The 26,916-nt window shown below is 39.1% G+C and overlaps 1 protein-coding gene across 1 annotated transcript in view; it reads right to left on the bottom strand.

Moving 5' to 3' along the window:
• The window catches only part of RYR2 (ryanodine receptor 2), a 311,345-nt gene that overhangs the window by 239,608 nt on the left and 44,821 nt on the right, over positions 1-26,916 (bottom strand). The window contains exon 2 of the mRNA XM_064158603.1: positions 7,399-7,518. Within this exon, the coding sequence (XP_064014673.1) occupies positions 7,399-7,518 (120 nt within the window). The remainder of the gene's footprint in view (positions 1-7,398; positions 7,519-26,916) is intronic.

Raw genomic sequence — 26,916 nt, 5'->3', positions numbered from 1 at the left:
ACCTCATAGCTGAAATCTTTACAGTGGAATTATAACAAGTAAAAATGAAATTCAAATACAAATAAACCCTAATACTTCCAGAATCCCTCACACCAACTTTAACATGCAATTAATGTACTCTTTAGTGAGCGTGAAACAGTGTAAGAGAAGCAAAACCCACTTATTTATCTCATAAGCTATCACCTCTAACACAGAATAATGGACACTAAACATTCATTTCCAAGGGTTTTACTGTAAGCTTTCAACTACTACACTTAAATTTCATGCTGCTGAAATCAGTAGTCAACCTGTGTAACTAGGAAAATTACTACCTATCAAATATTGCTGGAATGGGGCACTATGAATTTATGCTCAAGTCACCTCTGACTTGTAGTAAAACAAAGAAAAAGAGATGCATTGTAAGCTCTCTCCTGGGCAACACAGTTTAAGAGTAACAAAGCATAGACAGCTATCCAAATCCTTGTTGCAAGAGGCAACAATGACTTAGCACATACAATACTAAATTGCTTATTAATAGTCAATATTTTCTTTATGCATATGAAAACAAATCAGTTCTTTATGCTTATGAAAACAAATAATATACACATTCTGGTTTCAATCAATATTCATTCATGTGCTTAAGAAAGAAAGAAAGAGCAAAATAAATTAAATGCAGCCACATACAGAACTTTCAGTCTATCTCACCAGCATTACAGAACCTAGATTTGATTTCAACTTTAGGTCTGTCAGCCCCTACTGGCTAGCAAATTTTCCAGAAATTACAAAATCACTTTAGAAAGGTGAATAGAATCATAGAATTGTAGAATCAACCAGGTTGGAAGAGACCTCCAACATCATCCAGTCCAACCTAGCACCTAGCCAACAGCTAAACACACCAGGGTTGTTTCTTCTCTAGAGTAAGATCTCACTGCAATTGTAGCTCATCTCTATGGAGCTTTCCTTAATGGTTAATCATTCATTTATACACTGTGTAGAAAGAAATTCTGTATTTCTCAGCTTTTCAATTTATTGCATAATGGGCACTCAAAGCTATTCCTGGAAAGTCCATTCATACTTACATCACACTGAATCAAACACGTGCTTGCACTTTAGAACCTCTCTCCAACCTCTTCAGGGAAGTTCTGGGCTTTGTCTGGTGGGTTTTTTTTTTGCCAGAGTACTCAAAATATCACAGAGACTGAACATTTCCCTTCACATAGAATAATTTGTCCCTGCCACATATTGTAATGATCTCTACAGACTTTAGCCATTTGAAGCACCCTAAACTATCTAAACTACTTCACCTTGTATTACCTAAAGCCATCTGAACAATGGCTGCCACTGGTTTGGTTCACATTTCACTTGATTATTGCTGTACTAGAACTGGACAATGCTCAAGAGAAATACCAAGAAAACCTGAAATTCCAAACTCATTGTTACCATTAAAAGATATTTAGACATGGATAGAGGTAGAGTTTGGAAGATTGTTAAGGAACATTGGTTTCCTAGGCTTTTTTGGAATGTCATGTAAAAGTCAGTTTTCTTGGAAAGGCTACGTTGGTAGGGATGATGTCTTCATAAATATATCAAGAAAAGAGTGCAAATATCTGGAACATGAAACAAGCTTTCCATCCTAAATACATTCTTTATATCCACTAGTGAGGAAAGAGATCAATTCTAAAGGGTTAAAGTTCACAGCCATTAGTACCATTCACAGGGACTCACTATATTTACAAGAATGTCTCCTTCTATAAGACAAGAAAACTTATCTCATACTCATTTAAGCAGGACGCTAACTTCAACCTCTTCCAGCTCACACAACTTCCCAACTAGCAGATTTAAGGCAACACAAAAGCAGGCTGCACAAAATCACTGTTTTAAAGATCCTTGAACTGAGGCACAGGTAAACTGGAAAACTCACTTTGGCTTACAAATGGTATTTGAAAAGGTCAAGCCAAAACAAGACAGACAGGAAGGGCATCTTAAACTACTGACCATACTGCAGTAAATCACAGTGTTCTCATCTTCCAGCTATTAACATCTTGCTCCAGTAAGGGGAAAAAAAAAACAGACTGGAGGTCTCAGTCTGGTGCACAGTTATGCAGATGATCAATTTCATGTTCTTTCCTCATATCTACAGGTTTCCAAACAGCAAACTTTCAGCCATTATTAAAAAATAATATATTCCTAGGAAAAGCAGCCTGAAATCTGACCTTCTGCACTTACATATACTCCTTAAGAACAAAATCATGTTTTAACCATCTGGTTTCTGTTTTTTAATGCAAACCAAAGAAACTGTTCTTTTGCATGTAAAATCAGAAAACCTTCTGCTTGTGTTTGTATAGGGCAACCCTGCTGCATTAGGAAAGTTACTGAAAACCAGCTTGCGTTTGGGTTTCAAGCACTGGGACATGAAACACATCTCCAACTTCCAAACTACTTCCACTTGCATGATTTCCCTCTTCCAGTCCAGCCTATTTGTAAACTAACACCCTCAACTTCATGTTGGAAATACTCTTGTTATGATAGCAAGCTACAGCATTCTCTCTGCTTTTAAAAAAGCACAAATCTCACTCATTTTTTCAAGAGGAAGTAATGTGGAAATCTAGAATCTCAAAATTTACCACCCAAAAGACAAATGTTCCCAAAAGTCATAAATGAACAAAATTTTGAAAGAGACTTGGCTATATTTTTAATTTGTTTTGTTTCAGATACAATTGATATTACTTACCTCAAAAAAACCACATCAATTCACTCATTAATTTCCTCATGCTTATTTTTGAGAGCACATGGGGCTAGGATTATTCATAGGAGTCTACTGAGTCAGACAACACCTCGCAGTACTTAAAAATACTAAGTACAGAATTAACAACAATGTGTCTTCAAGTGTTGAGCAGAGCTGCATAATTAATTTGAAACTCCTGTTTTAGACAAATGTTCATCTAAACAGCTTTTAAAAAGACATTTGCACTTTCTTGTGTTCTTAGCTGAAACAGAGATTATGAATCTGCTTTTCTGCCAGGTTTTTAGTTGCACATCTAATTAAAATTCAAACTGCTTTATAACTACTCTGCATATACTAATGAGGCACGTTCTGCTATAAACCCATCAGAGAAAATAGTTTGAATGCTGAGCTCTAAAGGATTTAGCAGAGTATGCCACTGTGTACCCCTTTGGTCAGTTTGGGTCAGCCAGCTCAGCTGTGTCCCTTCTCAAGATCTTGGCCATCCCTTGGCATACTCTTGGGGCGGGGGAATGAGTAGCAGTAGCCCAAACTCTGGTGTGTTATTGACACCCAGCTACAGCACTGCAAAACACAGCACTAGAAAGATGATCTGAAGAAAATTAACTCCAGCTCAGCCAAACCAAATACACTAATACAGCAAGCCCAAAGCTGCAAGGGCTGTGCTTGCACTGAACAAACATCAGCTGCAACTTTCATTACATGTGAACGTACAGAAAGAACTCACACCCCAAAATACTACCTGGCTTTGCTCTGTGTATCACTTTACTCATCTTTCAAGGACTTTCTTAGGTATTTTAGTCCAGTTAGTACACCTGGTGAAGACAATCTGATTCCAGATTGTAAAAGATTTCTTCCTAATACTTAATCTTAATCTACCCTCTTTCTCTACCACCATAAACCCTTATAAAGAATCACTCTCTAGCTTTCCTGTAGGCCCCTTTTACATACTGGAAAGCCACTACCAGGTCTCCCAGTGCCTTCTCTTCTCTAGGCTATACAACCTCAAATTCCAGCTCAAGAATCTTCCTGCAAGAATGACCAAACCACTGCATAAAACCATTTGCAAAACTAGAACTATAACTACTCTGAAACTAGATTCAGTAAAACACAACACCATTTTGTGGTAAGAGGCATTTCTTCTCACAGAGTACCATACCAAATTTCATATCAAAATGTGTCTCTTCATTGTTACAAAGAAACTAACAACAAGCCTAAAAGAAGAGCTGAAACATAGCTCCAAATATCAATTAATTTCTTATTTGAAATTCAAATATGTCAAAAAAAGCCAAAACAATTGTGATGGTTTGGGAGTTACCCACTGCCCCCCTCCTTATGAATTCACCCAGACTAGACTCAGCCAGCTGGAAGTTAAGGAATGAAGCTTTACATTCACATCTTAACACAATATACAAGCAGATAATTTACCATATTTGCAGCTATATACAGAAATATACAAGTTAAAATTAATACAGAAACACAACACCCCTCCTCGAAATCAGAATCCCCAGAAGGGGCTCCCAACCACCCTTCCACCTTCTTTCCACCCCCCCTTATCCCAGAGTTTGCCTTACATGCAAGATGAGGTTGGAGGATCAGCAAGGGGAGTTAGAAAGCAGAAGAATTAGTTACACAGAAGCAGCTCAGGGCACCCATTGTGACAGCAGCACACACACACTGACTCTCCCACTCTTGTCTTATCTGCGTTTTGTGCTCTTGTTTTCATACATATCAGCAAGCCTATGAGTGAAGCAGACATCACCATTTTTTCCTTCTCACAGCTAATTTTTCTCATTAGAATATTCCAATTAGCCCCAAACTAGCACACCAATACACTTGTAAAGCTAAGAAATAACAAGCATATTTTTGCTCACTGAAGTGATCTGAAAACCACGGATTGCTTCTGAAAGAAGTGTCAGAAGTGGAATTTGGAAACAGTCTTGAAATGTGAACACATGTAAACTGAAAATGCTTATTAAACTGATGACTAATGTAGCCCAACTACCACTGAACATCTTTTCTTAGTATGATTTTTTTTCTGTTCTCCACAGTGCTGAGGAAACATATATGACCCTACCAAAAAAAACATTTGTGTTGTAAACTTGAACAGAAGAAAAAGAAAACATTAATTAAGAAATTTTCTAATGGGTTTCCAGTGTTATTGTTGTAATGGGATAAGTATTAGTAGTCGGTAGTTGCCAAAGTACTCCACTAATATACCTCTCAAATTTGACCATTATTTTTGCAGTGTGAATTATTTAATGATCCTAGGGCAAGAAAGTGCATGTAAATAAGCAGTGCTAATCAAACGACAGCTACACACATCTCACATGATGTTTAAGAAAAGCAGAGGATCGTAGCATTCTCAAGAATGCAAGCCAGGATAACAGCTGAAGCTTATTACTTGTGTTTGGTCCAGTACTGCTGCTTGATTTCTGTTCTAGTTTGAGCCTAGCTAGAATGTTTTGGTGAGAAGAACTAGATTACAGGCTGTGAAAGGAAAACAATGGCAATGTTTACTTCCCTCATAGGCTTGCTGAGATGTATAAGAACAAAAACCAAAACATAGGTAACTCGCTTCTGCTGGGGAATTGGCTGAGCTGCATCCCTCTCTAGCCTCTTTGACTAATCCACTTTGCCTCCTAACCCCCTGGCAGAACCTCCATTCTTCCTTGGGACTGGGGTAAGGTTGAGAGGGGTAGGAGGAAGGTCAAGGGGCAGCTGGGAGCCCCTCCTGGGGACTCAGGTTTCTGGGAGGGCTGTTGTGTTTCTGTATTACCTTTTACCTTGTATATTTCTGTCTATAACTGTATATACTGTAAGTATCTGCTTGTATATTGAGCTAAACTGTAAATAATAAGCTTCATTCAATTTGCAGAGCCGGCTGAGACTAGTCTGGGTGATTTCCAAAGTGTGTGGGGGGAATGAACAAACACCCAAACCATCACATTTTCCTATCTCCTTCTTGATATCTGGCTGTAATTTAGGTGTTACAGTACTGCTTACATTAAATTGCATTAAATATGCAGAGAAATTAACTGGCTCAAGAAACATGCTGAAATCTTTTTTAAATTATCACCTCACTCTTGTAATGTTTTCTATGTTCTTCCTTATATGATGCAATAGTAGCATTGTACAGACACATACTTCAGGAAGACTCTTATTTACAGTCAACTTTGCTTTAAGGATTTGTTAATTTTACAGCTCCCTCAGTATTTATACCTCCAAATGACTACAGATGAGCTCATCCTAGAAACTGTCAGCCCTTAAAAATTAAAACAAGGATGAGCTGGCTTTCTTTTGGGTGATTAGTTTTGTGGGGTTTTTTACCCATCAAGCTCATACAGAATGAGCAGAATAAATATGGCTTTGCAAAACACGGGGGAAAAGCAGCACCAACAAGAAAAAAGAATAAATTTACACTGTATTCCTCAAAGACAAAAAATTATAGGAGCTTATATAATGAGACAGAGAGACTGCAGATTTACTACCCAAATTGACTAAAAAAGTTCATTAAATAGATATTTCTAGCCTCACAGACAATTGCACAATAACCACTTCTATCACATTTTCATTGTTAAAAAGATCCACTTAAAACAGAGAGGCATGAATGAATTCATCAAGATCACTGCTATTATAATGAATCATTAATATCTTAGTGAAAAATTTATTACTATGAATAATACATTCAAAATGATGAGATAGAAAATGAAGCATTACTCTGCAATGTATCAGAGAGAATCAAGGTGATGGTATGAAAGTTGGCAAGATAAAATAGATCCCTTTTTGTTCTATGTTTTTTCTAGATGTTTTCCAGGTGTTTTATCTTGATTTTATTTTCTTAACAAACATTAATGTAAGTAACACTCTTCCTTTCATATAATGTCCAAGTATAGCCATTACTTGTATTACAAAACAAATATGCCCTCAGAAGGCACATTTTTGTCTTCAAAACATTTATCTGAGTGGCTGTAAAAATAAAACTCTCTTTGCAACAAACAGCAAACCTAATTTTACAAACTACTGTATCTACTACAGACACAGAAGAGTTATAGTACGCTTGGATAACAAACTGATTGAACAAGATAAAATTGCTGTTTCCACTATTACTTGCTTATTTAGGGAATTATGACTTAAAGCAATAATCACCTTAATATAAATGTCATAGCATAAAATATTACCATAAATAGAACAACTTCTCTTTCCTTTGGATTTAAAAATCACAATTTTCAAATGTATCTTTCAATTGCAGTATACAAAATTGCACTGTGGCTTACTACAACTGAGTTTGGACAAGCAAAATAACAAGCATATTACTGAGCGAGGCTTCTGCAGCATAGCTTTAAAATAAGCCCAAACCAGAAAGCACAGCATTAGAGTCTTGTCACAGGGCCATGACAAAGGAACTATTAAAATTCAAAGGATGTTGTCCCTGGAGATGTTCAAAAAAAGACTGGATGGGGCATTTAGTGCCAGGGTCTAGTTGATTGGATAGGGCTGGGTGCTAGGTTGGACTGGATGATCTTGGAGGTCTCTTCCAACCTAGCTGATTCTATGATTCTACTTTGGTTTACTGATAGACATTCCTAGATACACTTTTATATACCACATCAAAAGAAACAATGTTTTAACTATATTCTTGCTTTGTGGATGACAGTTAAAACTCTCAGCAGTACCTTAGAATTTGATGTGGATTCCAAGAAGCAAAGCCTGTTGCCAAATCCTTCTGCAGCAAGACACAATTTCTGTTGTTCCTTGTGAACAGTTGCAGTACACTGTAGAACCACTTCATCATCCTACCAAATAAAGCAAATAGAAACAGAACAGTGGTTATGCTTCTGACCCAACAAGTTCTGAGAAATCATTTTTAAAATCATTGCTAAAGTTTGGACTCTGAAGTAATATGCTCTTGCAGTAATATAGTCAAAGATCTTGGCAACAAACCTGAATGAACAAAAGCAGACCTTTATTTAAATTTCAGTTCTTCAAAACAACATAGCTAAGAGCTTAAGAATCCCTTTGCAGAAATGTGGTTTAAGTTAAAAAAAGGAAAAAAAAGCTTTGTTGCAATGAGTCTATTTTCTAGCAAAGCGTTTCTGTTTAAGAATAGAAAAAACCCAACATGTCTCTGAGCATGCTACCCATTCATTCATGAAGTAAAATTAAAAATTAAAAAAAAAAATCACATGAATGGTTATGAAGAAGTCATATTTAACACTTGAAATATAAAGTGATACAACAACAAAAGTACAAGATGATTTTTCTGATCACACAATTTTAAACAATCTAGACATATTTTACTGTACATGTTTTAGTTTTATCCTGTAGGAGGAGTCATTTCATAAGAATTCAACATTATTCCAATGGAATTATCCTTTGAGACAGAAAGCAGATGGAATTCCAGAGGACCAGATGAGCTGGTATGTCTTGATACAGTACTATGAAGCAGACTGCTAGTATAACCATGTTATCTCCTCCTTCTTCCACAACAAGGTCTAGCTTAGTCATCAAAATAATTTTGCAAGCTTACAGCAAAATCATGGTGATCTGCAACACTGAAGGCATGTGGCATCAAAATTAAATTAAATAAGAATGAAACAAACCATCTTGAATCATGCAGATTCATATTCAGCACTTGTCAGAAGAAGTGCATGAGGGAACAATGACAATAAGAGCCTTTCAAACCCCAATCACTATGTACAAGACAAAACATATGTTACACAGCACTTAAAATGAATGATGCTATGTGGCAGAGCAGAATTTCTCTAGGACTTGTGCATCAGCAAAGAGCAGTCCCAAGCATAGTTCACATCTCAGTCTACAGGCTCCACAACCATCAAAGGGAAATTAAGCACACAACAAGAAGGCAGTGAACAAATCCGAATTAGTGGTTCCAGCATTCCAGGTAACAAGATCATCTTCTGTGTTCTGGCAAATGCTTCATAGAGAAACAAACATACTCTTGAATTTGATCTGACCAGGCACTGCAGTGATATTTGTGTTTGTACCCTTCAATTGCACATGCTAACCACCACTTCCAATAAACTACCTACTAGTGATACCAATGTGCACACAATGCTGAAAACAGATGTACTATGTGTAATCTTAAAGCTTCCTCTTTGGGCTCTTTACTTCACCAAGTCAGCCTGAAAGAGTGCCTAATTTAGTTTCACTACACAATCACAGAAAGGTTCAGGTTGGAGAAAATCCTCAGGATCACCAAATCCAACCAATAAGCCTACTCTGCAAGGTTCACCCTCAAACCATATCCTCAAGCACCGCATCCAAACAACCGTTAAACACATTCAGGTTTGGTGACTCAGCACCTCCCTGGACAGCCTATTCAATGCTTGAGCACTCCTGTGAAGTTTTTTTTTCCTAATGTCTGAACCTACCCAGTCGCAGCTTGAGACTGTTCCCCCTTGTTCCATCACTGATTACCTGTGAGAAGTCACCAGCACCTGCCTCTCCTCAACATGCTTTCAGAGACTGATGAGGTCTCCCTTCAGCCTCCTCGTAATCAAGGTGAACAGCCCCAGCTCCTTCAGTCACTCCTCGTAAGATTTATACTCCAGGCCCTTCACCAGCTTCATTGCCCTCCTCTGCACTTGTTCCAGCACCTCAATATCTCTTTTGCATTGAGACGCCCAAAACTGGACACAACACTCAAGGTATAGCCTCATCAGAGCAGAGTACAAGAGGACAATCACCTCCCTACTCCTGCTGGACACAGCATTTCTAAGCCAGGATGCCACTGTCGTTCTTGTCCACCTGGGCACACTGCTGGTTCACATTCAGATGCTTGTTGATTAGAACCTTTAGGTCCCTTTCTACTACACAGTTTTTCAGCCACACTTCTCCAAGCCTGTTGTTTTGCTTGGGGTTGTTGTGACCCAAGTGCAGGACCTGAAATTTGGCCTCATTGAAGCTCATCCCATTAATGTTGGCCCATTGATCCAATCTATCCAAGTCCATCTGTAGAGTCTCTCTAGCCTCATGATGATCAACAGTGCCACCTAACTCAGTATCATCTGCAAACTTACCAATTACATGTTCTATGTCTTCATCAAGATCATCAATACAGATGTTAAACATAAGTGGTCCAAACACTGAGCCCTGAGGAACACCACTTGTGACAAGCCACCAGCTAGTCTTGTATATGCGTGTGCTAGTATGCTCTTGACTGAGTTCAACTGAAAATGTCTACAAATGAAAGTATTTCCAATTGAGATGACTCATTTTACTATTTCTTACCAATTAAGTAATGTGGTCCTTCAATCCTAAAATAACATCAAGTTCAGCTGTCAATGTCTAATAATAAATGTATCTGTCTTTTAACCACAGTTAGCAATGGCTAACTCTGCATCTGACGTAGCTGACAGAGGAGTGGTGGAAAACATCTGCAATAAAGTATGAATACCAAATTAAACATGAAACAATTAGTAGGCTGATTACATCTTCTTAACAGTCTCACTATGTCAAATTTATCTCTGATGTAATTCCACTTGTTTTAGGAATTTGCTAAGAATTCTAGGGTGTTACATCCTCACCATTTCCAGACCATGTCTCTCCTGCAATCAAAGGTGTGATTACAGCATGGGATGTACCTATGCTGTGTTTGACTTTCCTGGTGTAAATAACAGTACCAGTAAACACAGAGGTGAGAGTATGCTAGAAAAAGTGTTCAGGAGATTCTCTGGGCAAACAGAAGATTACATCTACAATCTGAGTCAAGCAGTTAACAAGCTGCCTTTAAACAAACACTAAGTATCTTACAACACCGTGGTGCTCAGGCCAAGCTAAAAAGTGCAGGTGCTCACCAGCATCTGAAAGCTCTGTATCTGAAAATAATCACCAAAGGCTTTTAGTTTTACAACACTTTTCTCAGAAAGATTCCATTAATCTCAGCTGGAGAACAGAGGCACAGGTTAGAACAAATAATTTGTTCAAGGTCACAGGATACTTAGACTCAAACCGAACATCTCCCTTTTTGTGTATTTTTCCTACCTTACTAGCAAGTTCCACAGCAAGAAGGCTCTAACAACACCTCTCCAACTCAGACTTACCTCTGCATCATCCCTTTTCACACAAGAATCCACGAGAAAAGTCACCAGCCCTGTCTACTATCTTTAAAGCAGACTCAGTATGTCAGTAATGTGACCATCTGCTTGAATTTCCACATCCAATCCTAGATAATTTTCTCTTCCTTTAATCTTTTTTTCAGCGATATTTCTTGCATCATTCTACTGCAGTGCTCTGCCAAACTGATATTTGGCAGCTGCCCAATAAATCATGCAAGCCTTCCTCTCTATTTCTCAAAGACTCACCTGCCTCTGTAGCTTGTTTGTTGTTTTGGGATTTTTTTTTGGTTGGTTTGTATTTGTTTGGGTTGTTACGGGTTTGTTTGGTTTTTTTGGAGCAAGGTTAAAGATTCATCCTAGTCTTCATCTGTTTCAGCCATGTAATGCTCATTCATTAGCATCTCTCCCTGCCTTCATTCTGAAGCTGCTCTAATTTAGGCGATGAAGCCTTTAATTTCGCACATTTCCCTTGCAATGCTTTCAGAAGACCATGAGAACTCTGTCTTTTTGAGTTCTTCCTTCATAGACTACTGCCATGGTGTTTTTTTCTCAGACTGATGTTCACAACTTCTTTTCTGAGCATCTTTGGTTTATGAGCTACTCTTTCCACAGATCATCAATGAAATCATTATGAGGCGATGTGGTATCTTCCACAAACAACTCCAAAAGGGGTATTAACAACACTCACTTTCTCCCCGGCTTAAAATGCCACAAAAGGGTCATCATGCAGCTGTGGCTGTACCCTATCATGAAACTCCAAGCAATCCTAAAATTGAAAACCCAGTTCTCTGACACTTTCCCTACACAAACCAGCATGAAGGAGATTTTTCAGCCTCCCATTAAAGACATTGGTTGTCATTTCAAAAGAAACCAATAGCCAATCCACCTCACTGCCTCCACGCAATGCTGTTGTTCTACATTTACCTCTTCTTAATCTGCCCCAACATACCTATTTATCAAAACAGCAATGTACAAAATAAAGACTGCAGAAGTCATAGAGTGCTAAACTTTGTACCTACAATGCCTAGGTGTCAGGAAGTAACTGCTTTCTGTAGCGACAGTACTGCTGAGGGGAAGAGCACTAGATTGAGAGAAGTGGTAAACAGATTTTGCTCCCAGATCTCCCACCAAACTTTAGTAAGGTATTAGAATCACAGAATCAACCAGGTTGGAAAAGACCTCTAAGATCATCAGGTCCAACCTATCACCTAACACTTCTAATTAACTATACCATGGTGCCAAGTGCCTCATCCAGCCTCCTTTTAAACACCTCCAGGGATGGTGACTCCACCACCTCCCCAGGCAGTCCATTCCAATGAGGAATCACACTTTACACAAAGAATTTCTTCCTAACATCCATCCTAAACCTGCCCTGGTGCAGTTTGAGACTGTGTCCTCTTGTGCTGTCCCTGAGTGCCAGGGAGAACACCCTACAGGGTCACACAGGCTCACAATGTCCAGGCCCGTTTGGATTTTAGTAATGTATCAAGTTATTCACAGGCATTGAAGCCACTTTTCCATAGCTTTTTTGGTTGCCTTTGTTTAGATTCTAAATTCTCCCATGCAAGACTATTCTAAAGTCAGTTCTGAGATAAATTATAGCATCAGAAGTACGAGAGTACATATATGCCACAACAAAAAGAAACAAAACCTCACAGATTGCATGAAATGTTTATTGTGTTTGGGGTTTTCTCCTGTACAAGACTGAATTTAAGCAGCAGCTACAGACCGTAACAGAAGAACTATCCAGTGACCCAGCCACATGACTTTCCAATAAATAACTGGAAACTTCCATATTTTCACTCAAAAAAAGAGAAAAAGAAATCTTCCATAATGGCAGAAGCACACAATTAGAAAAAAAACCCAACAATATAAATCAAATGGAAGTCTGCTTGGTGGCTTTAACTGTAAGGGCCTGGGACCAGGCAGCAATAACTGGTCAGGTTCAAAAGGCTGCCTGTGGCTCACAGCACAGAAATATCTTTCCTCTGCTCCACACAAACGTCATCAGGTTTGAACAGGAGTTGTATTTGGCAGAAGCATAACATCGAAAATTTTCTCTTCAACAGGTAAAGAAGATAAAAAGCAGCAGCAAGGCAAATGAGTGAGAAAGAGGGCAATGATTACTGGTTTTGACTATTTCCAGCAATCCAAGTCATAGCTACACACAGCAGGAGAAACAGCTGATTCAGATCACCACTCTGCCCTGTCTATGAGTTGATTAGGGGTTGATTTTTAAATCTATTATCTATCCAATTCTGGGGAGAAAAAAAAAACCCATGGCATTTACCTCTGGATTTCCAGACATCTCTAAAGAAACTAATCCTCTCAGTTGTATTCTGTTTTTCCTGCACTTTTCTGACCCCACTACTCCCATGTTGATCTGTTCTTCTTACTTCATATAGAACTTTATTTTTGTCTTCCTCTCACAGTCTTTTCCTCCATTGCTTATATCTTCTGTTTTCAGCCTTCCATTCCACAACCTAAGAGCCTTTGTTTTCATCCCACTTTCTAGTCCCAGTACCATTATACATGTCCAGTACCTCCTTGCCCTTCGCTCACATTCTCTCCTGCTTTCAGGTGTCCTCCCTGACCCCCAGAAAAACCCTTGAAAAGGCCTCAGCATAAGTCTTCCTAGCAAGACATAGAATTTAACTTTTTTCTTCCCCCACCCCGCTTAACACAAGCAGTTCATTGAGGAATGCCTTCAGGTTCACACTCGTGAGAGCTTCCAGCCTTTCTGTTATAACACAACACAGGAACTGTGGTGCTCCCAGAGTAAGCAAGGGGATGCAGGCCACAAGGCAGCAAGTGTCCTGTGGAAGCTACAGACCACATGAGAGCAATAATTTACCCCTATTGCTAGTTGATCTGTTTCTGTACTGATGTTGTACCAACTGGGATCAAGATCAGTACTTCCTGACAGGTAAAGGGAACTGTAGTTCAAGAAGCCAAGCATTCTGGCTGAACAGCTGCAACAGAGTGCTTGAGACTAACAAGTAACAGTCTTTAGAGAGGGAAAGAATTTAGATGTTTCTTCAATTTAAAAAGCCTCTCTGATCTCTCCTCTCTCTCATCTGTAATGATGCAAATACCTGGGCACACTGAGCAGTAGAAAGAAATGAAGGGAGGCTTGACAGACTTTTCCACATAGGCAGAGATGTCAGGGAAATGCACATTTGATGATCTTTGAACCTGTATCTTAAAAAAAAAATCTCACATCATTCAAGAAACTGAAAGCAAAGACAAAGAACAATCAAGAGTCTTTTCCCATTAAGTTGCACTACCAGACTTCAGTGTACTAACACCACAGGAAAGTCAAAATACCAAACAGAAGATGAGGTCTAATCTTGATCACACTTAGGAATAAATAAATCATTGTACCTAGCATGTGGCAGTTTATGTTACACTGTGCACAAAACTGAAATAATTGCTGTTTTCGGCAGCAGCCCCTGGACAGCCCAGGACGTTAAGTCTCAGCTGTTTCTGGGGAGGTTGAGAGGGTCAGATTTTTGTTGCCAGACAGTTTTGGACCACAAAATGAGGACCAGAGGGGTGAAGTCCCTCCCACTGTAAGAGATCAGTTTTGTGACTGCTTGAGGAATCTGAACAAACTAAGTCTGTGGAACCTGATGAGACAGATTGCAGAGTCCAGAGGGAATTGGCTGATGCAGTTGCTACAGGACAAGGGGTAATGATTTTAAAGTAAAAGAGGGTAGATTAGGACTTGATACAAGGAAGAAAATGTTTATCAGTGAGGATGTTGAAACACTGGAGCAGGTTGCCCAGAAAGGTCTCCAGATAGGAGACTTGTTCCTGGAAACATTCAAGGTCAGATTGGGCAGGGCTTGAGGCAACCTGACCTAGATAAATACATTCCAACTCCCTGCATGAGGGTTAGACTAGATGAACCCTGAAGAGGTCTCTTCCACAACTCTCTAATTCTACAGTTTTCAGTCCTAGCAGTGATACTCAGCTCTACACAAGAAGTGTTATGAGGAAAACATTCTTCAACTAAGGAACCACAGATTGTGTTAACAATTCTTGTTAACTTTATCTAAATTCAGAGTCTTGATAGTTAAATCATATTTAATACACAAATTTCATCATAGCATGACAAACCACACTCTTAAGAGTCCTTTTTTTAGTGAATCCTGCTTCATGAGTAATTGTGCTTTTTATTTAACTTGACAGCTCTCCTTTTAAATAAGTTCTGTGATAAAAGTTTAAAGCATATTATTTTGGGCTTAAAAGTCAGATTTCAAACCATTATTATGTATTCCATAAAACATTCCCTGATGTGTCCCAGGAAAAGTATAATGCCCTAAGTTAACAAATCTTCATTTCATTTGACATATCACAAGACATATCATGATCACAGGGCTGACTTGTGAAGCACTCCCACAGAAGCACCCCCTACACTAATGATGTGTCATTCACTGAACAGCAAAACACTCAAACACTTCTGTCGTGGAAGATACATGTCCTGGCTTTTTCAGGCATGGTCCCTTCCCTTCCCTGGGGGGCTAAGAAGCAGAGCATAGGGAGAAGACAAAAGGCTTGGAGACACCCACTTTGAGGATCCAAGACTTGCCCAGACTTGTTCCTCCCAAATATGGGAAAGTAAGCTCCCAACTTCACCTAATATGGTCAGGTTTGGTCAAGTGCCATTCTGATTAGTGAATTTGTGCGGCCGAGGCAGCCTTCGGGCAAAACAATCAATAGGCACTGCCACACACATCCTTTTGCTTTTACTTTTGCTGTGCCTGCTCTGCTGCATTATGCTCTGCTTTGCCTGCAATGACTTTAAAGACACCAACAGAATTCCCTTCAAGTTCTGGGTACTGTCTGATATGATTTTGTGAGTAAATATTCAAAGCCTCTAAGAAATTCTCTAACTAGATTCTATCATGCCTTTCTGCCTTTGTAGCAGAAAGGAGCCTCTCAAGTCCCCTGGTGGGCAAGAGTTAATTGAAAATAAGAATCTCTTTCCAGTTTTAATGTTTGCATTTGCTAGTTATTTCTTGAAGTGTTCTAGTTTTGCCTGTTCCCTGTGTGTATAAGTATCCAAACCATGCATTTTGAACGTGGGAAATAAGCTTTCTGGTGAGATTTGATGTTAATAAACTCTTTTCATTGTTATGAGCAATCTTTGCCTGGATATCAAATTTAATATCAATTATTAATTTTGCATAATTCCACAACAAATTCTTATCCTGACTGCACTGTTTCCTCTTCAAACCGAACATGTGAAACACTAAATTTTGTGGCTTGTCCTGAAGTTGTCGTGTTGAGACTGTCAACAGCCAGATTTCTGCTGCAGAGCTTAGGTCCAGATCACCAAGCAGGTGCACAGCCACAGGGTGGATACACATGAGATACTGCTCTGTACTTTACCAAGTGCTGCAACTTGCTACTATATAATCAGTACCTGATAATATCAAAAGATGCTTCCTCAAGAGAAAAATATACTATAACTTGTAGCAATTATCCACCTGCAATCTTTTTCATTAACTGAAAAATTTAGCATAAGCCAAATATTCAGCATAATCACAGTATATGTTGGATTGGCAAATTATGCTTAATATATCGAAGTACACTGTAGTAGGTTTGGTTGTTAAAGACTACATGCAAGCATTAACAGCATAGTAAGTAGATCCCAATGCATTCTGTGCTAAGCTTGTGTGTTTAAACAGGAAAAACAATCACAGGGTATTAAAAGAATTTCTCTTTAGCTAGCAGAGCATTCTTTAATCACTTATCTTGAATGCTTCATAATCTTACTGTGGAGCTGAGCAGTTTGAGAAAAAGCTGTGAGATAGAACTGGATATTGCTGCACAAAAAAACTGCAACCAAGAAAAATGAAAGAATCTTCAGATACACAGGAAAATTGTCTCCTATTACCAGGTTCTCATGCCAGAAGTTATTTCCTCACAAATTTTAATCAGGTGCAATGACAGATGCTTGCGGTGAATTGTAAGTCACTGAAATATGTTATTAAGCAGGTGTAAATTTATCTTTCAAGCTTATGCACATGTCACAAAGTAACCTTCAGCAAGAGTCTGATTCCCCCAAAGAAATTCACCAGCTAGCATCAATGAACCAGTGAAATGAAAAATTATTACAAATCATCATGAAACAGCAGAAGTAAGTTTCAACTGCTACTAATCTTTCACCAGAAAATGTTTCAACACACGAAATTATGCACAAACACAAACTTAAACATTATAAATAACAAAGCTGTGTATGTATCATATTTTTCTTCCATATATATAGATATATGTTAACATGGATAAAAGTTATACTTCAGGTCTGGCAAAGCATGAATCCTGCTAGACAAATTTGGCCACTGCCCCTCCTCATCCCGATGTAGGGTCCAAGAGTTGAGCTGAGGAGCAAACAAAACAAACAATGGGGGTTGGCTCCAGTAAGCCTGCCCCAAGGGGTAGAAACTCAGCACCCATAGTCTCAGGTGTCTCTTGCAACCCCAGACACATGCCTTTACTCTCATTTTGGGAATATATGTATAGCTCACATGAGGCACAATAAATTCATCAGCCAAAACTCCTGACACTTGTGCCTATTGGCCAGTTTGACTTTCAAAATTTATTTAACAGGGGAATTATTTGAAAAACCTTGCCTTTCTTCAGCCTTTCTTCAACTGGAATGTCAGGGCGATTCCTTCAGCGAATCCCCTAGAGGCTTCTCCCCAGTAGCGGCTCATTAACTGCCCATGGCAGGGAGGTTGGAGCTAGATGATCCTTGTGGTCCCTTCCAAGCCTGACTGATTCTATGAGGGTTCACTCAATTCCTCTGTCTATATCACTGACAAAGATGTTGCATTGGTCTTCAACGATAAGGGTCCAACCCACACCAAGTCACAGAAGGCAAGAGCAGGGACTGGGAGAATGAAGATCCATCCACAATAAGAGAAGACCAGGTTCATAGGTTGTGTTGGAATGGACCTTTAAGATGATCTAGTTCAGATGCCTTTGGCATTATCAAGGACACCTTACAGATTCACAGGACCTGACAAGACGCAATCACAGGTCCTGAGGAAACCAGCAAATGAAGCTGCAAAGCCATTTTCCATATTTGAAAAGTCAAGGTGGTCTAGTGAAGTTCCCACTGACTGGAAAAGGAGAAACATAATCCCAGTTTTCAAAAGGGAGCTAAGGAAGACCTGGGGAGTCTAGTCATTTTCAGTTCACTACCTGACAAGATAGTGGAGCAGGTCCTCCCAAAGACTCTGCCAGGGCACAAATGAGAAAGTGGTTGGTGGCAGCCAACAGCTATTTCTCTAAGGCCAAATACTGCCTGAAAGCTTGAGGTTTTTTTATGATGGGGGTCACAGCAAAAAGGTGAATAACCAAAAATTATTGCTAAAAAATTGACCTCCAGCTAAAAGAAAAAAAAAAATATATCCATCTGTTTCTCAAGAACTGGAGATGACTCATTTTTGCCTCACCACTGCTGCTATCTTTTGGCATACTTTCCTATACACATGCCAAATTTAGAAAATCTCTCTCACCTCCAGCTACAGGAAATGACTGTGCTTGTGTTTAGACTCTGATTGCCAATTTTTTACCTGCTTCAGGTTTTGTAACTTGCAGAATAGAGCCACTTAGTAAAAGCGTATCTAATGAATTTGAGTGCTTAATTCACAACTAGAAATAACACAAGAACTTGTTTTTTCTTCTTGTTTTTTTCCCCAAAGAAAGTATTTCCAGGAGCTCTGTTAACTATTGCACCTTGACATGGTGAATCGTCATCACACACCAGAAGTCTACTCATAGGCGGAGTCTAAACTGAAGTTCGGAATGAATCGCACAACATTCACACTGAACCAGGACAGGGGAACCTCTTTCTCGCTGAGGAGCAAACATTCTTAGTGGATGACATATTATCACATACTTACTATTATAAAATGATAGATGGAGAGCATATCAGGTCTTCCTTACAGTTGCATCCATAAAGAAACAGTTTGAGTTTGACTTGATGTCAGGCTAAATGAGGCTCTGGCCAGCCTGATCTAGTGTAGGGTGCCCCTGCCCATGGCAGGGGGGTTGAACTAGATGATCCTTGTGGTCCCTTCCACCCTGACTGATTCTATGATTCAGATTAAGTGTGAACACAAGTACATTCAATGCCTCACTTCTGCAGCCTTCATGAGTTGAGCACAGGAATAACCATACAGGCCACAGGCAGTTCTGCCAGCAGTTACATGAATATAGGAGTAATGGGTCAAACCAAACCAGTGAGTTAACCTGTCTGCCTTTCTCAGCACTGAAGTAAGAGAAAAACAGTACACTAAAAAAATCCATATTGAGGCAAAAAAAGAGTGAGACAAGTGTTCACTGAGCAAATCAGATAATCATAATACAAATGCACAATTACCTTTGTCTTTTTCCAGGAAAAAAAGCACACAAGAAAGCAGTAACAAGCAAAAGCAAGTGAGCTAAAAACCCAAGCCAGGGAGCTAGTCCCCCATCCCTCCCTGTCCTGCTGCCATCTCAGCAGAAGACAGCCAATACCCAGTACTCAAAAGCAGCAACTGGAACAGGAAGCCTCCCATGTTATAGTCTGAACTTAAGCTCCATAACACTTTGCTCCAGCCAGCACTTTCATTTTGAAGCTGGCATGAGGTGTTTGAATAACAGCAGCAGAATACCTATAACAATAGGTATTTCTCCAGCATGGCAAGGACACCTCAGCTCAGACCAGGACTGCTGACAAGCACATAGTTAAATGCACTTGGCAGATCTCAGAGAAGCAACATCAAAATTAAGGGGCTGCACTGCACCTCTGCTATGAGCTACAAAGTGAATTCAAACTAAAATTAAACTTAAGTTGTTACAAACTAAAAGATGATAATGGCAATATGGCCTATATATTATGATTATATATATTAAATCATTAGTTCTACTTTCATAGCATAAAATTCTTGAAGTGTAAAACATAGGGTAAATTCCTTCCTAAGCACTGAGAATTTGCTGTGATCTCTTTTTTTTAAGTGGTAAACTAAGGTAAGCTTATTTCCTTCTATTCAAAGTCATTTAAAAACAAGAATATAGAAAAAAGCTGCAATGGTGGTGAGCTACCATAGGAAACAAAGTACTTCATCATACTAATGAAGTCAATGCTTTAATATGACAGCTCAAATCTAAAGCAGTACATAAGCAATTAGTAGAATTACTGGGGTGAACATGAAAGATGCACAGGCTTTCAAGAAAATAAAGATATTATTGATCCATAACCTTGCAGCTCTCAAAGTCTGGCCCCTGAGAAATTTGCTGCCATCAGAAAGAAAAAATGTGGCAAACTATATTTAAATCACTTAAATCATTGCACAGTAACAAGTTCCTTAGTGCTTTTTGTCTGTCCATAAGTTTGAAGCATAATGTCTAGGCTTTGAGCTTGTACATAAATGGAGGTAATAATATAAATCATGTTGTATATTTTCAAAAGCCCTTCTAAAAAGAGATCAAGTACTTACTAGAATTGAGTTTGGTAACTTAGGAAACCCCATCTAAGAATCCTACAATCTACACTGTTGCTGTGCTGTAACTCCTCATGGACGTAATGAAATAACAGAATAAAGGCCCAAGAAAAAGATCTGAGTGAATGTTAGTAAAAATGACAGACTACACTTCAAAGCAGTAGTCCATTAGTTAAAAGAAAACCATCACCTACACATGAGCACTTCAGAAGTCAAAATGCAGCACTTTCCAAAGCGGAAGACATTGAATCTCACCGTTCCTCTGCACAGTATTTAAGTGAATAGCAAATCAAATCTGCAAACAGCCACTGGACTTCAACTCTTGTCAGCAGCTCCATCTACTACAAAATGCTAATGAGCCTCCCTTTCCACCCAACGGCGCCCCTTCCTTCCCTTTCCACCCAACGGCACCCCTTCCAACCTGGTTGACTTTATGATTCTAAGTCATTCTTACTAGTACGTAAATGTAGCATTAAACTATTAATTCTGAACTGCCAACAAAAAGACAATGCTTAGAAATCAAAACGGTATTCACTAGCCAAAAACTAGAAAAGAAAAATGAGAACATCTAAATACAGAGGCCAATTATGTATTAAAACTGCAAAAATCTCTGAAAAATAAAGTATATTGTAAGTATAACTTTTAAAACAAAACATATGAAATAACTGAGGCAGATTTGGAGAGGAAACAATGTCAGAAGACACTATGACATTTCTCATCTAGAAGTCCAATGGGAAGAGTCCTGATATCCAGTAAAACAACTTACAAGAAAAGACACAATGTGGAGGATGGCTAACAGCATTAAAATGTGGGAAATTCTTCTCATAATTAAATTAGCAGATTCATTCATTTAAAACTTGTTAGGTATCTAAACCCTCTTTTAAGTGACTTCTGCTCCTTATAAGACAGCGGGCTATGCATGGAACTAAGTAGACTAAGCTTGGGTAACTGGACATCAATTTTGCTATTAAAGCAACTGCTGAGGCCAATGTCTGCATTAGTTAAGCAACAAGCTGATAACAAAAATAATAACGTGAAAATAATTTCTCCCTTCTAACACCTGTAACAATCTGCAGTTCAATGTGTCAACCAAACAGCCTAGTTAGTAGCACAGACAGCTAATATGTCTTCATCAATACAACTGATCATTCTAGAGAGCAATCTCCTTGAAATAAACAGAGTTCTTTTGAAGGACTCTGAAATAAAGAAGCAAACTCCAGAGGCCTGAAAGAAGTATTTAGTGTTTACATCACTTCAAATAAATGGGAAGTCAGCAAAAAAGCTTTGCTGAGTCTGGCTTATGTCTAGCCACGGATGGAAAGAGAGCAAGTCTGATGTAAGACAGTGATAAAACAACTCAATATATTAAGTTGAGCTCTATTATATGCGCTCAGTCCTATATCCTCACAAGATCAAGACACTTCTCTGCACTTCTGTTTTACCACTCACATTATAAGGCTTCTTCCTCTCTCCTATGAAGCAATCTAAGATCAAATGAATAAATAAAAAATTATTTATTATGACACTGTAGTTTTATTAACAGAGTTAATCTAGGCCTTAAGTGGTTTCTGTATGTGATTTCAGACAGCATAGCAAAAACAAATCTCTTGCTTAAGGTGGCAAAACCATTTCAGTAAAATGCTGATGATTCATAATGTAATTTCCAAGGCATTATTACTGGAAATAAATTTTTCACACTTCAAGGTAGTTCAGTTTTAAACCCTCTAGATTAAGTATAATTTCCAATAAGCGCACAGAACTAATATTTAAGTACTGTGAAGCGCAGATATGTTGACATACAATTAGAGGTCACTTGTAAAACAAAACAGTTCAATTATTTGTAGGATTGTCTATGGAAAAAAAGGAATCTGAATAGTTTAAGATTGTCTTTCTAAAGCATAATAAAGTTAATTCTTTTTCCTGTAACACCACAAAGTATCCTCCTCAAAAGTAATCACCTCAAAAGACTCTAATCTATTCGTAACCATTGAGAGTTAAAATGAAAACTATACAGAAGATATTTAACTTCTTACCTAATCTGAAAATGACAAATATGGTAATACTTACTGTCCTGGAAGGCTAATAGGCCTATTAGATGTCCTGACTTGCTCCACCCTTCTGCTGATGGGGGAAGCAAAGGTGGGAGGAAAACAAAGGCTTAGGCCATTACGTCCCCTCCCAAAGTGATAAACAGATACCCACAGGCATGTAGGTACTTGTTGGTGTCTTGCCCAAATAAGGGTGAGCAAGCCCTGGGGTCACCTGATATGGCAAATACCATTTTGATTGGTGAATCCCTGTGGCCAAAGGAGCCTTTGCACTCAGACAAAGAATATACATGGAGCTAAGTTAGAAGCAGTTGTGTGGCTTCTACCTTGCTGCTCCTGGACAATGTGTTCTGCTCTCCCTTGTGCTTCAGATCAGTTGAGCCCTGATATTTTGGGCTTGAACTACCCAGAAATTTAAGTGACTCAGGTTTCCCAGGAGAAGGCATTTAAGTGCCTCATAATGTGACGAGAAGTGCCACCGACATCATGCTCCCGACACATCTGCAAGAGATCCTGCCTACACCTCTACAAACCTCTGTGCCAAGAGGAACCAGGATCAGGTCAGAGATCAGCTGCCTCTTTCCCAGCACCCTGGGAAGACCTAGAAGTCTTTCAATGGCTGAGCAGTTTCAACACTGCCACAAAGGAGCCAAGGACTATTGTGTAATTTCTACTCCACCACAGTGAGTAGCACAGACTTTCCCTGGGGCTCCAAGCTACCTATCTGTAAGTGTGGCAAAGCCATTTTGTGGCTAAACTTTTCCAATTTTTTCTGATTCTCCTAAATGAATGAATTTCCCATAAGCATCTTCATGAAGATTTTCCCAATTGAATTGAATTGAATCCCAAATTTAACTAATTTGTATATAGTTGCGGGTGGGGCTTTCCAGAAATTAAATTAACTACATGCTTTATAATCCCTGCCTTATTAATTGCCACAACTAAATCACTTACATCCCTACACATTCAACATTTCTGTTTTTAGCAATAAGGTATCCTCAGAATGAATATCTGAAGGATACTTCCTTTGTCTTCTGGCTGTTTTTTCTGCTTAAGAACAATAATAGCTTAATAGAAATATAAAACCATTTAATTATACAACTAGAAATTCATTACTTAACACTAATTTTTTTCTGTAAGCAATTATTGTTGTAAGTAGAGGTTTGCTTTGCAGCTGTGTTTGAAGGGGGGGTATAGTTGAAAAAGGAGTCCCTGAGGCAACTTCTAAGCAAAGACTGATCTGACAGGAGGAACATATTTGAAGCCTAAGTCATCCTGAGTAATAAAACTATTTGCTTGTTTGCTTCTATTATATACAATTTCCCAATTGACAGTTTCTCTTAGAACAGCCACGTACCCAGACCTAAAGGATTTCCCCCAGAAAGCAAGTAACTAGTTCAACATCCAGCATTAGACATATTCTGACAAAGCTGACATTATCCTTATGTAACAAGTGCAAAAATCAGGTGGCCCAGTTAAATGAAAACAGACTCATGTAAATGCTGCAACGCTTCAAAATTAGCTTTAATCGTACTGCTCTTGAAAGGTGAGAGAACCTCATGCAGGAAAAACCATCTCCCACTGTAGTGTTCGCTCTGCCTTTGGATAGCCATAGCAATCAGTGAGAAAATCACAAAGATCATTTTGTGTGTGTGTGCATGTGCACTTTTCTTCTCTTGCTGTGTGTTTACATCTCATCTGCCTCTCCAATCCATCTTCCCTTATGCTCAGGACACAGCAAAAGCTGGACTTTTATTACACATCTGTGCAGTAACAGTGGAGACTGAAGTACAATAAATGTCTCTAAGGGCTACTAGTCTGTAAACACACTGTATACAAATACACATGAACACGCACTGAGAGCTTTGGGAACACTAAGAGCAACTGAAATGCCTCATGATGCTGAGGAGGGGAAAAAAAGCAGGGGATGATGACTTTATTTTTAGGACCAACAGCTCTTATTCATCCAAAAAATAAGAAACAGCAAGGTTCAGTATAGCTTTTCTCTTACTTTGTCACTCTAACTTTTATTTCTTCTGTGAGCAAATTAGTGGAAAGCAAAAACAATGTTCCACTCATTCTGCTCCTCAAAATGGAAGCATGCAGTGTTTACTCACAGCATAAATTGGTCCTTCATCCAGTAAGGAGCAAAAAGAGCCTGTCACTTGGCTACATAAGGCCCCAAGATAAGCAAAAAGCTGCCTTTCGATTCTGACCAAGCAGCAGACAACTTGTCCAGCAAACTAGGGGCACAGCTGTCATCCATATGGAAGCAATAGCTAGTATCAAGGGATAGAACAAGAGGGAATAGCCTCAAATTCTTCCAGGGGGGTTTAGATTCAATACTAGGGAAAATTTCTTTAGTGAAAAAGAGGTCAGGCATTGGAATAGGCTGCCCATGGAGGCTCAGAAAACATGTAGATGTGGCATTTCAGGCCACGGTTTTACAAGCAAGGTGGTGTTAAGTCAACAGTTGGACTCCTATAATCTTAGAGGTCTTTTCCAAGTCAAACAATTCTATGATTCTATCCTTAATCAGCTTGATGATGTTTTCATTCACCATTCTGGTAAAGCAACAGGAAAAATAGGATTTGTTTTATTTCACAAATGCTGTATCACAGGAAAACAGAGTGAAAACAGAGCCTATCAGCTCCTCAAATACTACATCTCAGTTGCATCTATCTTAACACAAATTATCAGTCAGCTTGGACAGCTGTCATTTTAAAAAGAGAGCAGACAGAATGCAGCTCTCAAACGAACTGCAGGCAAAAAACCAGAATTATGTTTGGAGAGAGAGATACAGAAGAGAAATTACAAAGCAGATACATCATCTGTGGTGATCCCCTTGAATTTCCCCCAAGCCAAAAGTAAATCTATAATCCCCAGTGCTCCAGCCCTCCCCCCCACCAATGCCTCCACCATCCAAGAGGGCTAAACACAAGCCTCTGGAGGCTCCAGAACAGGCCTACTCCTTGCGTGTTTGTCCCAGTAAAAGCAGCTCCTGCCTGACACGGGGCTGGAGGAGGAAAGCAGAAGGAGCTGCCCTCGCTGTGAATTTGCAAAGAGACAGCACCATTATGGGATTGAATGCGCTAGTTTGAGCCTAGCTAGAATGTTTTGGTGAGAAGAGTGAGATTCCAGGCTGGGAAAGGAAAACAAGGCTGACCTCTACCTCGCTCATAGGCTTACTGAGATGCATAAGAACAAACATCAAAACAGATAACTCACTTCTGCTGCTGGGGAGCTCCGAGCTGCCTCTCTCTAGCCTCACACTCCCTTTTTTTTCTATCTTAATCCACTTTGCTTCCTAACCCCCTGGCCGACCCTCTAAGCTACCTTGGGACTGTGGTAAGGTTGAGAGGGGCAGGGGGAAGGTGAAGGAGCAGTTGGGAGCCCCTCCTGGGGACTCAGGTTTCTGGGAGGGCTGTTGTGTTTCTGTATTGCCTTTTACCTTGTATATTTCTGTCTATAACTGTATGTACTGTAACGCTCTGCTGGTATATTGTGCTAAGCTGTAAATAATAAGCTTCATTCAATTTCCAGAGCCCTCTGAGTCTAGTCTGGGTGATTTCCAAAGTGTGGGGGGGCAGGGAACACCCAAACCATCACACTGAATAACAATTTTCTGGTCCCTAGAGGATTTTTTAACCCCATAGTTCCCAACCTGAGACAACAATCAAGTAACAGAAGAAAGCACAATGAGGTATACAAAAGATATAGAATAACTAAACTCATTCTTCTCTTTCATTTTTACACCCTTCAGCTTTGAGACTTTGTGATACAAATCTAATAAAGGCTCTCAATCACACTGTACAGGGAATTACATTACAATAATGACACTTGATTGCAGATCTATTACTAAGTCTGTTTAAAAGCCTTTATATCTGTCAGGCTTTGGTCACTATTCAATATTAGGTTTATTTGCAAACTCCAGGAACCAAGACTATCCATAGCACACTACTTGTTTCAGACTTAGTGACTCATCTCTTAACAGACTCCATTGCTTTTACTGGTGTTATTTTCTGCTTTTATCAGAGGCTTCTTGGTTTCTCTGGCAGCTTCAATGACAATCTACTGCAGAGTAGAGTTGTCCTAGATTTGTGAAAGTCCCCATGTGGATTGCCTGCTTAAAAGAAGAAATATCAAGACCTGACTGTGGGGTTTAATAGGAGTCCTAAACCTCTTCTTGTGCATTTGCAGAGAAACACTGGTCAACACCACTCAGAAGTCACTCATCCACTTTATGGCCTGGGTCAATTAATAAATTCCTTACTATAGCAGATATCATAACATTCCCTTAAATTCCCTCCATGCACCTGATTCCATTTTTGCCCCTCCCTGATGTATTACTCATCTCAGAGCAATTAAATCTCCTTTTGGCCTTAAAAATTCCCTGCACTAAGAAGCCACTATCTTCTCAGTTACATCATAAAATAAATTCTCTGTCATACTTTCCTCTGTTTCTGTTTCATTTTGCTTTCAGTTTCCCTGAACAGATTGAGTTTTGCTAGCAATTTGCACAGCAGCATTAATATTCCTCTGTTGGGAGATTAATACTCTGAATA

The sequence above is a fragment of the Pogoniulus pusillus genome, chromosome 18 (genome assembly GCF_015220805.1).
Source record: "Pogoniulus pusillus isolate bPogPus1 chromosome 18, bPogPus1.pri, whole genome shotgun sequence".
Lineage (NCBI taxonomy): Eukaryota > Metazoa > Chordata > Aves > Piciformes > Lybiidae > Pogoniulus > Pogoniulus pusillus.
Note: the sequence above shows the minus strand (reverse complement) of the source record. Positions and strands in the feature narration are given on the sequence as shown.